At 33.8% G+C, this 12,670-nt stretch overlaps 1 protein-coding gene across 14 annotated transcripts in view; it reads right to left on the minus strand.

The window, feature by feature from the left end:
• Positions 1-292: 292 nt before the first annotated feature.
• Positions 293-12,670, minus strand: part of CADPS2 (calcium dependent secretion activator 2) — a 617,203-nt gene continuing 604,825 nt past the window's right edge. For 6 of the 14 annotated variants that reach the window (XM_077119528.1, XM_077119500.1, XM_077119785.1 and 3 more), the window contains 2 exons: positions 7,127-7,231; positions 297-1,540 (listed from right to left, as the gene is read on the minus strand). In XM_077119528.1, the coding sequence (XP_076975643.1) occupies positions 1,370-1,540; positions 7,127-7,231 (276 nt within the window). In that variant the 3' untranslated portion in view covers positions 297-1,369. Of the gene's footprint in view, positions 1,541-7,126; positions 7,232-12,670 lie in introns of all 14 variants that reach the window. The other 8 variants (XM_077120033.1, XM_077119365.1, XM_077119348.1 and 5 more) reach the window with 3 other exon arrangements.

The raw sequence follows: 12,670 nt of genomic DNA on the forward strand, positions 1-12,670 counted from the left end.
CTACATAATAACTGTAGATTAAACAGATTTTCGTTGGCTAGTCTGGTTACCTAGTCACAGCATTTATAACACCATGGGGAAATGAATTTGGAGGCCCAAGAAGTTGTTTCTTTTTTAAAGTTTAAGAACATAAGTTCCATTAATTCAGGGATATCTCCACTTATTTCGCATTTACTTACTTCATTTAAAAATTACTTATGAATGAATGTAGTAGCATAATATACCAGCACAACTTAGGAAAAATACAAAAATAGAAATTCATAGAGAAATACAAAGGATACTACTATTATCTTTCAAAATCCTAGCAGGAACATATTTTTAGGGACGAAATACCTAAGATTACTAATTATTCATAAATTTAATTACTAATCTTAACTACCAATACACAATGCATGAGTATGCAGTCATGCTTTCCATTGCAATGGAAATAAGCTGTCATATTAATTCTTTTAACAAATGTGTGTGCCTATGAGGTACAAAATGTGGTGTTAATATATTGTTGTCATTTGATGGAAAACATAACAAAATGCAACAAAACCACAGAACCATATATTTGGAATGTTTGGAATACAACAAATATATTTTACTGCATTTAATCTATACAAGTCTGGTAAGTACAGAAGTGTTATGACTACATGGGCTTTTATTGCCTGCAAGCTGTTACACTTAGAAGTAGGAGAATGTGGTATGTTGACGGTAGCATATTCATACCACTACATCTTGAGATTTCTTAAAATTAGGGAAGAAATGTCAGGAATGGGACAAGACAGAAGCTCACTGGATATTCTAGTCTATATTTAGGTTTGGCAGTTGTTTAAGCCCAGGAATATACCTGCAGACCAATCCAGAGTATAAGAACCAAGGTTAAAGTTTTTTGCACATAACAATGGCAAATTAACTACAAAATGAAGCTTGCACATAAGATATGAACCAGAAGGTGAACACCATTTTAACAAGGGCACAATACAATTGGCACAGTGATCAGAAGCGACTTCCTCTCACAATGTTGTATTACGAAAAATACGTATTTTACACAAGGACATTACTTTGATGTGATTACAGAAAAAAAGTGTCAAATCTTCCACAAACAAACAGACAACCCCTTTCATGTTCCAATTACAAACATAGCCAAGGCTCATTTTAGGTCAAACTACACAAATGAGGTTGATGTTGTTAACCAAAAGTAGTGCTTGGCATTTCGACCTTTAACTCCACTTCCAGATTTACTTTTTTAAAAAAAGGAGTGAAACACAAGCGTTTATATTTGGTTAAAATGATAAATGTAATTACAAGAATGTATTACAAGGTACAAATGCATTACAAGGTACAAAATAAACAATGTCAAGATCCTCCTACAAGCTGTGTGTTGTCAGCCTTCTTCTTCGTCACTGTCTTTCATGGTAATGCCCTGCAGTCCTCCTCCTTCTGAGACAGAGGCTGTGGCCTCCTCTACTGTTAATCGCCTGTGCAGTGCATCGTATGTCTTACTATTCAGTGTTCCTTCCAACACACCCTGCAATCGGAAGTCCCTGTAGGTCTTCTGGAGGAAAGAAGAGAGACGAAGAAGGAAGAAGCTGCTTATATGACTTGGAAGACATGCATGTACACATATATGTGTATTTCAGAAATGACCTTGCTATCATTTACTGAGATAATCCACTACTAATGGGTTCAGATTGTAGCTGCCACGTCAGTCATCTTGATGGTGTATCTAATAGGGCTAAAATGGGCCAAGAAATGTCGATAGTGCTATTCGAACCACAATCACTAGGAATAGATCACAAGTTGTGATCACATCAGATTTTAACTAAATTAGCCTTTTCCCCAAATATTACTGCTTGCATGACATTTGAATAACATGTAATAAAGATAAAATGAAATGTGCGTAGGCACATTTTCAATATGAAGGAATGCTCAGATTTTCAACTCAGGAGTCTGTCCCTTAATACTGAAAAATATATCACATTTTATCAAATGTATTAGTTTTTTGAGGGGAGGTGTGTGGGAATAGGATTAATCCTATTACCAACAGCAGAAGTTCACAGATTTAGTATTTGTGAATTATAAGATTTATTCACATGTATCATGAATTATAAGATTTATTCACATGTATCATTGGGTGAAATTTGTGCCAAACTATGGCATAAAGCTTCTATAGATGAGATAATACAACACATATCTGTGAAAAGCAAAGGATAATTTGATGTATTATATGTCAAAAGTAAAACAAATACCATATTATTTTACTATACTGTTTCTTTAAAAAAACCCACCAAATTCTAGAGTTCTGTGGCACTCGATATATAACCTATAAAGCTTACCCTAGCTCATTTTTTAAAGTGCAAAATTCTTTATATGATTTTCCATTACTGTGTAAGACTGACATTTTTACTACTGATATTTGTATTTGGAGAAATAATCCAGAACTAGTCATATAGGGAAACAAAGACCAAAAGAATATATCCTATTCTGTGGAGGCACTTCTAAAACCATTTCAAATGGTAAATACCTTTCAAGATCTTTCTATGGTCTTATGCTAGATTCAGTATTTTAAGCAGTCTGATTTCAATGGACTGGCCCCAAGTTTCGGTACATACCAATGTGCCAATGTTCTGTTCTAAGAGATTGCTGCACACCATGCATTTTTCTCTGCTTTTTTGTTGGTTAATTGTTGTTTTGCACTTAATACATAAAAAGCCAATTTAGGGAAAAGGAATATTGTACTTCATGGCCCAATATTGTAATTCCAATAACTGGAAATGTATATTAAGGAACGAACACTGAATACAGTGGAAGAAAAATGTTATCACATTCAGACATCTGGCTGAAGGTGCTATTCACATGCAGCAGGAAGTGCTGAGAGACAGCGTCTTAACCGCCTCGGTATACACACTGGCTTCCATAAGAGACTGTTGAGAAGAAGCAGAAACATTGCAAAGCAATGGGGCCATGGGACCCTTCCAAGTTTCAGAAGTGATATGGTAGTAGTAAGGATGAAGGATGATAATCACTTTTCATTTGAACGATTTCATATAAATAAATTCATATTTAAAAAGCTATAATAGTATGGGTTTTGCCCAAGACAATTCCAAAAATTAACTGAACTCTGAGGAATGCCGGAAAATAGCTGAGGTCAATATCTAGATTGCAAGTAAAATTCAGATACTGGAAGTGGTTCCTTAACAAATGATCAAATCTATTTTCACTAGTTTGAATTTTCATAGTTTAAGGCACATATATATAACCTATCATCTTCACATTCTTTTTCTAAACTGGTAAGCTTATTATGATTAAGGTGGTACACCTTTATACAACAAACTCATGGCAATTTGCGTGAGAACCTGTGAATTTTGTTTAGAGAATCTGTTAACTTATATAATAATTTATTATTATTAAACAAATTTATTTAATAAGACTGATATACATGGTCTTATTAAATAAATATCGGTTCAACCTTAAAACAGTATTTAGATTAAAAATATATCAAACACACAAAATACATACCTACAGATGATATATTTAAATTAAAGTATTACTGGCTCATTTGCAATTATATACTGAATTTGTGAGTCCTAGTTTCTTAGCTTAATTATGATTAATAATTGCAAGTCCTGATGTAAGTCCACCAGGGCAGATGTGTATCATGGATTTTCAGTCCTGAGGACTTTCTAATCTATTTGCAATAACTTATATGCAATAACCAGTTAGGCAAGGCGCAGGGCAGGTCTCCTGTACTCTCTCTCTACTAGACTTCAAAAAATGTTATTGACCCTTGGACACCTCGGTCACAGCTGGAAAGTTTTGCTTGGCTCTTTTTTTCTTTTTAAAATTGTATTGTACATTTTTAAGAGTACAGTCCATTGGCACTGACTACAGTTACAAGGCTGTAGAGACTTTTTAATCACCCCAAGCAGAAATTCTGTACCCATGAACAACAAGTCCCCATTTCCTTAGCTCTTGGCAAACTCTAATACACTTTTTGCCTCTGAATTTGCTTCTTCTAGATGTTTCATATAAGTGGAATTATACAATACTTATCCTTTTGTATCTGGTTTATCTCACTTAGCATTACGTTTCCAAGGTTCATCCACATTGTCACATTTACCAGAACTTCATTCTTTTTTTACATCTGAATAATATTTCATTGTGTACTTATACCACATTTTTTTATCCATTCATCGGTTAATGAACTGATGGTTGTTTCCACATTTTAGCTATTGTGAATAACGTTGCTATGAACATTGGTGTAAAAGCATCTGTTTGATTACCTGTTTTCATTATTTTGAGTATACCTAGGAATGAACTTGCCAGATCAAATGGTAATTCTGTTTTGGCTTTTATTTAATATAAGTGCCTGCCACAGGGTACTGCTCATTTGTCTTCCTTTCTTCTAGCAAGAGGCAATTGATTTGTGTTTACCACTTTTAAAGTCATATAACCAACAGGGTAAACACAAATCTAGCAGTATTTTGATTATTTCAGGATTTTGTTTTCTTATCCTCAAATATTTCATTCTGATGTTAAAAATTTCACAAATAATTTCATAGTCCTAAGTATTTTGTGGAAATCTTACTGGGATTTTTTTTTCCTTAGTGAGCAACATGAATGAACCAATTCATGCCCTTGTGGGATAAAGGGGTCAATCATAAATCTTGATGATATGTGGGTCTCCACAGCATAGAAAAATGACAGCCTTGTGGGTAGTAAGGACTTGACTGCTGAAGTTGAGTAGCCTGGCTCCTGAGTACGATGTGGTGGTCTGCAGTAGACAGCCAGGCAATGTCTAAGGGATTTGGCTGGAAGGAAAGCCTATTTGGGAGCCTTTATAGTTCTATGAAGTTGCTATTTAAAAACTTCTCAAATTCATTGGAAAGTGATCATTGTGAACAAAACCATATAGATTCAGAGGAATGATGATTTTATGTATGAAATGGGTTAAAGTCTATATTCAAAGTAGGCAAAAACATTTAGAACATTAAATTATTAATTCATCTAGATTTTTCATTGTGAAAAGAATCATTTTTAATTATTAAAAAGGCCCAATGACTTGATTAAATGTGTCAGCCCAAGATAGCATTGGTTGAGCATGGGGACCTGTTTGTGAAAAGCAAAACATGGAAAGTCAAACATATTTATGAAATTTAATTTCATATTTATCAGTTTTGGCAGATAGCCATAATGAAGAATACATTAAAATAAGAAAGACTGATTGGATTAGAGTACAATGGAAATGTCACTGGGTAATTCATGAAATTATTAGTTGTTCTTTTCTGCTAAAATAGTCACTGGTGCTTGATATTTAACTATTAATAACGTGAGTATGAGAAAATGAGTATCTTTGAAAAGAAACAAATAGTGGACCAATATTTTAAACACTAGAGATTTTCATTCTAAAAGCTAAGTAAGAGCTTAACAATCTATCAATTAACTAGTTGACCGAATATAAAGCACTCTCAACACAGTGGACATTAGCTTGAAAATATGGCCCAGTCTTAGGATGGCCAGCTAATCCCAATATTAGTCACGGTACAGACTGCAAACTTAATATGTATATGTATTTAGAAAGTAAATACTGATTTCTTGATTCTCTTTTATGCAACACAAATTGCATCTGACAGCTCTCCAAGTCACATTTATGGAAACAAGAAAGAAACAATGGAGAAACTAAGCCAAATATGAACATATCAGATGTGTGGTTTCAGTTTCTTTGTAAAATAAATAACACCTGGTAATCAGTGTTCTGGATCAAAGATATTTTGTCCATCGAAATGTTATGAGGAGTTATAGTATTAAAAATTCGTGGGTGGCTATAATTTTACTTTCTTATGACTAATCATGATTGCTATTATTGTGGCATTATAGATCTAGTTCCATACTCCAGTAGATTAACCAATTTCTGAATTTAGGACAGAACTTTCCAACTTGTGGGTCTTTATAACCTGTGATAACCTGCGTGACTATGGCACAAAAGAACTTGTACTCTATTTCAACTGTAGGATAATGTTTTAATGTAGAGAAAAACATTCTTTTAGAATACAGTGGCTCTTCTTAAATTTTAGCATGTATCAGAATCATCTGGAGGAACATGTTAATATATAGATTGCTGGGCCCCACCCTTAGAGTTTCTGATTCAGCAGGTCTGGAGGGGGGCCCAAGAATTTGCATATCTAACAAGTTCCCAGGCATAGATAATGCTAGGCCAGGAATGACACTTTCAGAATAACGTGTGTATAATGTGAGCATACATACGTACATACACACATATACATGTCAATATACACACATATTGGCACAAATGTGTATATCCCAATATATACAAACATGCACTATTACTTGGTAAATAATACTAAAAGGGAAATTAGCATCATCTGTTAAAAAGTACAGCTCTCAACAGCTTAGAGCCATAAGGTGGGATTTCTCTCTTCAATTTTAAGGAAAGATTATAGTTAGGGTAAATTTGTGCTCTCACTAGAATTTACAAAGTGTGAAAAAATTACTCTGAATATTATATTATATATTATTTTAAGGCCACTACTCACTAAATACAACATGCAGGCTATTGCCTTTTCTCTTGAAGAGCAAAAGCCAAAATGGCCTTGCTGATCCGATGTGTCATTTATGTTAGCAGTTTCAGATAGTCTCCAACACTCAAACTGATCATCGAATATATATGAGGAGACTTGCTTCCAAAGGATTCAGGATAATTGAAACTTTCCTTATTATACCAGAAAAGCAGTTTGAAACACCCCTTTAGTGACATGATCCTAATGAATGTGAAGTAAATTTATAATGAGGAAATATTTTTATACTTAAAAAAAGGAACACAAAATCATTGTGGGTATACTACATTCAGGTAAATGTGCTAGGGATTTTTTATACATTATCTCAAAATATGATTATTTTCTAACAAATATATTTTATTAGTGCAAAAAAAGATTAATTTATGGTTATTTGGTAAGCTAACTAAAATTAGAAGTAAACAGCAGCTAATCATGGCTAATAAGTGTTGCTTTCAAAGTACTTACATTCACTCAGTTATATCAAATACTGTTCTCTTGTACGTCACTATTTTTCATCATTCTTTATAATTTGGTGGGCAATTCACATCTAAACAAGATTTGTTTACCTTCACAATCTTGATGAGCGTCTTCAGTTGGTAAATATGAAGCTGAAGGTCTAATCTATCACCCAACCACACGCAAATGACTTTCATGGAACTGCTGTACCATTGCTGAAAAGAAGGGTAGGGGCAGAAGGAAGGAGAACAAAAAAAGGAAAAAAAAAAAGAAAACATCCTCTGAAGTATTCATTTAACAGATTCAGTAATGATAGGGTAATGAAACACTCCAAAATGACCACAGATCAGCACTTGAAGTCAATAATGCTATAATTTCTTGTTAACGAAATTGTATGTTTCGCTAGAAAATCTGCTAAATTGACCTAGACTGTTCTTTACATGAATTAACATCATAGTCTTTCAGCTGTAACATATTCATAGGAAAGTGTTTTTGCACCCTGAAGCCTAGTGGCCTGCTTGGTAATTTGTAGGTAACAATGGGCACTAAATATATGTTTATGATACTGAATAGATTGCCAAACATTAAGAATGAACAGGAAATTATTTTCAAGAGAAAACTTCCAATTACATAAAAGTGAGAGTAGATGGCTTCTGCCATAAGGTATATAGTCAAAATCCAGAAGTAACATTTTAAAAGAGCAATGGCAAAATATATACATGGTTTACAAAACAGTAATCCCTGATTGTACCTTTATCATTTGTTAAGTATTTGCCAAGGTGCTTTAAAACCATCTAAAAATCTTTATTGGGATTTTAGGAAGGAACATTATCAAGATGGAATTCCTGTGTCCTATAAGAGTAAAAAACACATGTCAGTTGACCAAATTATGAAAGGGCTGAAGGAAAAGCTGTAATCTTTCCTCTATTATATTTTTGAGTACAGTAAAAGAAGAAACTTTATTTCTGTATTCAAGAAAGACAATCTGTCATTAATAGTAACATTTCAGGGATTCAGTGACTTTGTGTCTGATCTGTACTAGGTAATACTCTAAGAATAAAGTTACTTGTTGAGGAAGCAGTGAGAAATATTGAAGTCCAGGCAGCATTTAGGAAATGACCAAAGAGTTTCTGAAAAGAAAGGATTTTGTACCTTGTTTGTTTATATAGTGACCCTACAGATGACATATGTGTGGGCATATGTTCTTAGGTACTTGACCATAGAAAAGTTTTTTAAAAATATCCTTCTCCACATAATCAAACACTAGATTCACTTCTAAGAGAAAACTCTAGTGATACAAGTCTGAAATTCATTTTGACTTGCATTTATTAACACCATTCTAATAAAATTTAGTATAAGAAACAGTAACTTAAAGTATGTTAAAAAAATTAGTTTCACATTTTATCACACTTGTTTCTATTATTTATTACTGTAGTGAGCATACACGTATAAAACAATTAAAATGAATAACTAATTTACTAAATATTATGATATCAAATAGATGAATGAAAATTTCAGGCTTTTAAAAAGCAGGATAGACCATGATTTAAAAAAACATACATTATTCACGTGCCTAATCTTGCTCCTTCCCAATGACTACTTTCTTAATTTTCAAGACATGTAAAAGTATCAGAAATAAGTCATAAAATGAGACAATTATACGCCTAATTTTTTTAAAAAACACCAACTGCTAGTGAATTCAGCACTTAGAGCCGACATGTTAAATTTCAAAATCCTTTAAACTCATTTTAGTTTCTGACATTTAAATTGCCTACTTCCTTATTTGAAATTATTTATAGCTCAACTTCTTGACTTCTGTTGTAATACAGGTAAAAAACTCACAGGCATTGTTGGTACTGAATATGAAAACAATGCTTCAAGACCCACAACTCAGACAGCTCCCCAGATAATCTGAAAGCCAAAACGTAATCATAATAGATGTGATTCTTGAAAATTACAGTCCTTCTGCAGGGAATAAAAGATTTTTCTATTTTCAGGGGGAGGTAATGGGTAAAATATTATATATTGTTTCAAGTCTGGCATAATACATTAGTTAATCAGTCTGTTAGATTTCACAGTTACTCTATAAAAATAGTAAGTTGTGTGAATTTGAGGGAAATGATAATGCTTTTATAAAATTATTCCATATGCATCTTCATGCTTTAAAAAATTCTTACATAATTTAACATTAATTTAACTTCACTTTTCCATTATATGAGATACTTATGATTAAATAAAATCAAAAGGATATCTAAAGTAACACAGAAATGATTACTATGATAACTTCTTTAGCACAATGACAAAATTGTAATTTTAGAGAAAAATGACTTTAAAATAAAACGATCTAGAGTCAACTTTAAAAATAGAGTAAGAAGAGAATTGTCATCAAGTGAAATGCAACATTATCATGATCTTACTTCAAATGCAAACAAATTATTCTATAAGAAAAAAATTCTAAAAGAAAAAATTATCCTGTAAGATAAGAATGCATATTTTTAGGTTCTCAAGTCTTGGCATTTAAAAAAAGAATCTTAGCCACAACAAGTAATTACTTAGGGAATGCAGCAGTTTAGCTCAAGTTCAAGCTGCTATTAAGAATGGGTAACAACAAAAAAAATAAAAACCTGCTAGGACTGCTTCTTTGTTGTATATTGTGAAACACACACAGAGAAACACATACATACACAAACACACTCCAAACAAAATCATCAAACAGAAATCTGGCCCTTTTCTATCTCTGGTGTTTGAATAGATATGTCCCTCTTGGGGTGCGGGAGTCTGGTAGAGGTCCCAGTTTTTCATTATGAGGAAAAAGTCACAGGTAAGCTAGCTTTATCCCCCACCTCTCAAACCAAACCAAACCCCCAAAACAAAGGAAAAAAAAAAGTTGGGAAAGGGTGAATGTGAATTAAAGCTCGAATGTTCGGAAAATGTCTTTTCTTTCTGGAAAATTTATTTGATAAAACAATTTGTACGTTTTTCTCTTGAGGGGATGATGAGGAAGGAACACTGCGGCTTGCACTGAAGTCAGGGGTGTGGAATTAACCACCTTATTTTTTGCTCTGGTCTACACAGTAATAACGCAGTAAGTATACATTATGCATTTTTTTTCGACATCAATCTATGACAGCAGCCTACCCCTTTAATAACAACAAAAAAATGCTTCTTTTTTTTCTTTCTGTGGTTCATTCAACTCCTGTAAGGGCATGCATTACTCACTTCATTTTCTTGAGATATCTCTTTTAAAGCAAAAATAAAAGAAAAGGAAAGGCTAGGGTTGGCTCTGTGAGACCCCTGTATTTATTCACACTTATTGTGCATGACTGTAGACTGGTAAATCATATTAGCAGCCCGTCTCCCCATCAAGCTGCTACTTGCTTTCCAGCCCTGGGAAGGTTCAACAAATCAACAGGAGCACGGAAAACAGAACATCAGTCTAATCTAGTGTTTAAGGTGAAGTTTTCAAACCCAATCTAAGAAGATCTTTAGAGCAAGCAACAAGCTGAAGGGCTCAGAAGGTGGTATTGACAATGAAAGAGTGTTGAAATATTGAGAAGCGCAGCACTTGTGCATTTTTAATAACAAGAGGGTCAACAAGGACACAGCTCCCTCAGTGCCAGGAGTTGCCACTGACTATGGAAATTGCCACACCAGGGCTATAAACGCTTGCAGTTCATCAGCTTTCTTAAACAGTTCATCAGCTTTCTTAAACACCCCGAACCCCCTCAGTGGACCTTTAGTCTTGAATTAACAAACCAAAGCAATGAAAAAGGGTGCAGTCTGAATGGCTGGCATTGATCCCCAACTGTGTCAGCACTGCTACAGGCCCTGAAAAACTCTCTCCATTGTCAATAGAAATTGACAAACCTCCTCTCCTAAATAGTGCAGCTGAGCCGGGCGGGATCCACGCAGCTGTAAAGGGCTCTGCTCTTGGGACCGGGGAGCACTAACAATAGAACAAGCATGAGCTCTTTGTCAGTCCCAGACTCGGCAATTTTCTAACAAGGATTAAAGTTGTTTCTCCACAGTGCTGGTGAAAAGAGATTTAGCAACATACCGAGCTTTCTTCATGCAAGTTAAAGAGAAGTAGTTAAGGAATTTCATTATTCTGTTGACTAGTGGAAATACAAAACAAATATATTAAATATTCACAGTTCCTGTTTTTGCGTAATTTATAACATTTTGAGGATGATTCAATTAAATATAACACTCATTGCCTGAAAACAAGCACTTCACGTTTATTCTGGAAGTTTTATTTAAAAAAAGTCCAGCTGCTTGCCACCTGGAATGAGGTCTCAATACATACTAATGCACAATGCCTTCAGACACTGTATGGCTGATATTCCTAAATCTGAATCACAGGACCACATAGGGTTTATATATCATGGCTGCTTCAAGCAAATGATTTCTGTCAGAACGTGGCTTCTGATAATGATGGCAAGCTAAAATAGCTGTTTTGCTAGGGAGCAAATCTGTGATATATTTTCTGCTTAAGTGTTTAGTTTTTATTGATTATGAATTGGTAGAACTAGTTGGTATATTTCCATTCTTCTCCAGCTAGGCTTGCCTCAATAGGTTAACAGAAAAACAAAAACAAAAACAAAAACAAAAAAACGACAAACCCAATACTTTTTAGTGCACTAAAGACATGGAATGACTAAATTTCCACATTATGCATAGTAACTTATTTCTTAATTATTTCAATAGAAGTCATCTATCTAACAAGAATTGCATTGATGTGTTGAAATAACACATAGAAAATCCCACCTTAGAACATATCTGCTTTTTTAAATGTTGAGCTGGATTGAATAAAAGAATAAGTAATAATTTTGAAATACAGAGTGTTTTTATAAGTTTGATAAACAAAAACCATCCTTTAGGATAATTTAATAGCTTTGGAGAGTAATATAATATTTAAAAATATTGTCCTATAATTTTGCTACTGTATTAAAAAGTAAATATGAATGTTTCATTATGTCTTTCCTTTTATTGACAGTGCATATATTTAATTAACCAAATACAAAGCACCTACTTCAGTCACTTCCCATTTCTAAACATCACAATGTAAATTTTACAGACTTTAAATTTGGTTAAAAAAATTCAATCGTTTTGTCCTTCTATTTGCCTTTCCCACTGAAACTATCATACCTCGTTCCAAAAACAGAATCCAAACCCACATATTTAAAAATATTTAAATGTGAATTTTTTGTTGACCCGGAATAGCATTAAGGGCTCTATATTTGAGGAAATACTGAAATTAGTCTATTAGGGTTAAAAATACGCGAAGGACTCAACCCCAGCTACACCAACAGAAGTTCATGGAGAAAGACAGAGACTTGCTACTGGACACAGCTGCCGAGGGCTGGCTGTCAACACACCTGCGAAGAATACGAGTGTAGGAGGTAGGGGGCAGGTGGGAAAGCCCCTCTTATGCCACTTAATTCTTCACTGTGCCTGTCTCTTGTCTTTAAGCCTCAGTCTTCTCATCTGTAATATAAGATTATACGAGTCCAGCTTTAAAATAATATGAATCTTGTATGCTTTGGAAATACTGTGAGTTAAATTTGATTGTTGAAGAAAAGGGGATGACTGGAAACAGGACAGCTTGTAAAAATGAACTGAAGGGAAAAGCCAAACTGTCAGTCTTTTTCTTT

The sequence above is a fragment of the Tamandua tetradactyla genome, chromosome 1 (assembly GCF_023851605.1).
Source record: "Tamandua tetradactyla isolate mTamTet1 chromosome 1, mTamTet1.pri, whole genome shotgun sequence".
Lineage (NCBI taxonomy): Eukaryota > Metazoa > Chordata > Mammalia > Pilosa > Myrmecophagidae > Tamandua > Tamandua tetradactyla.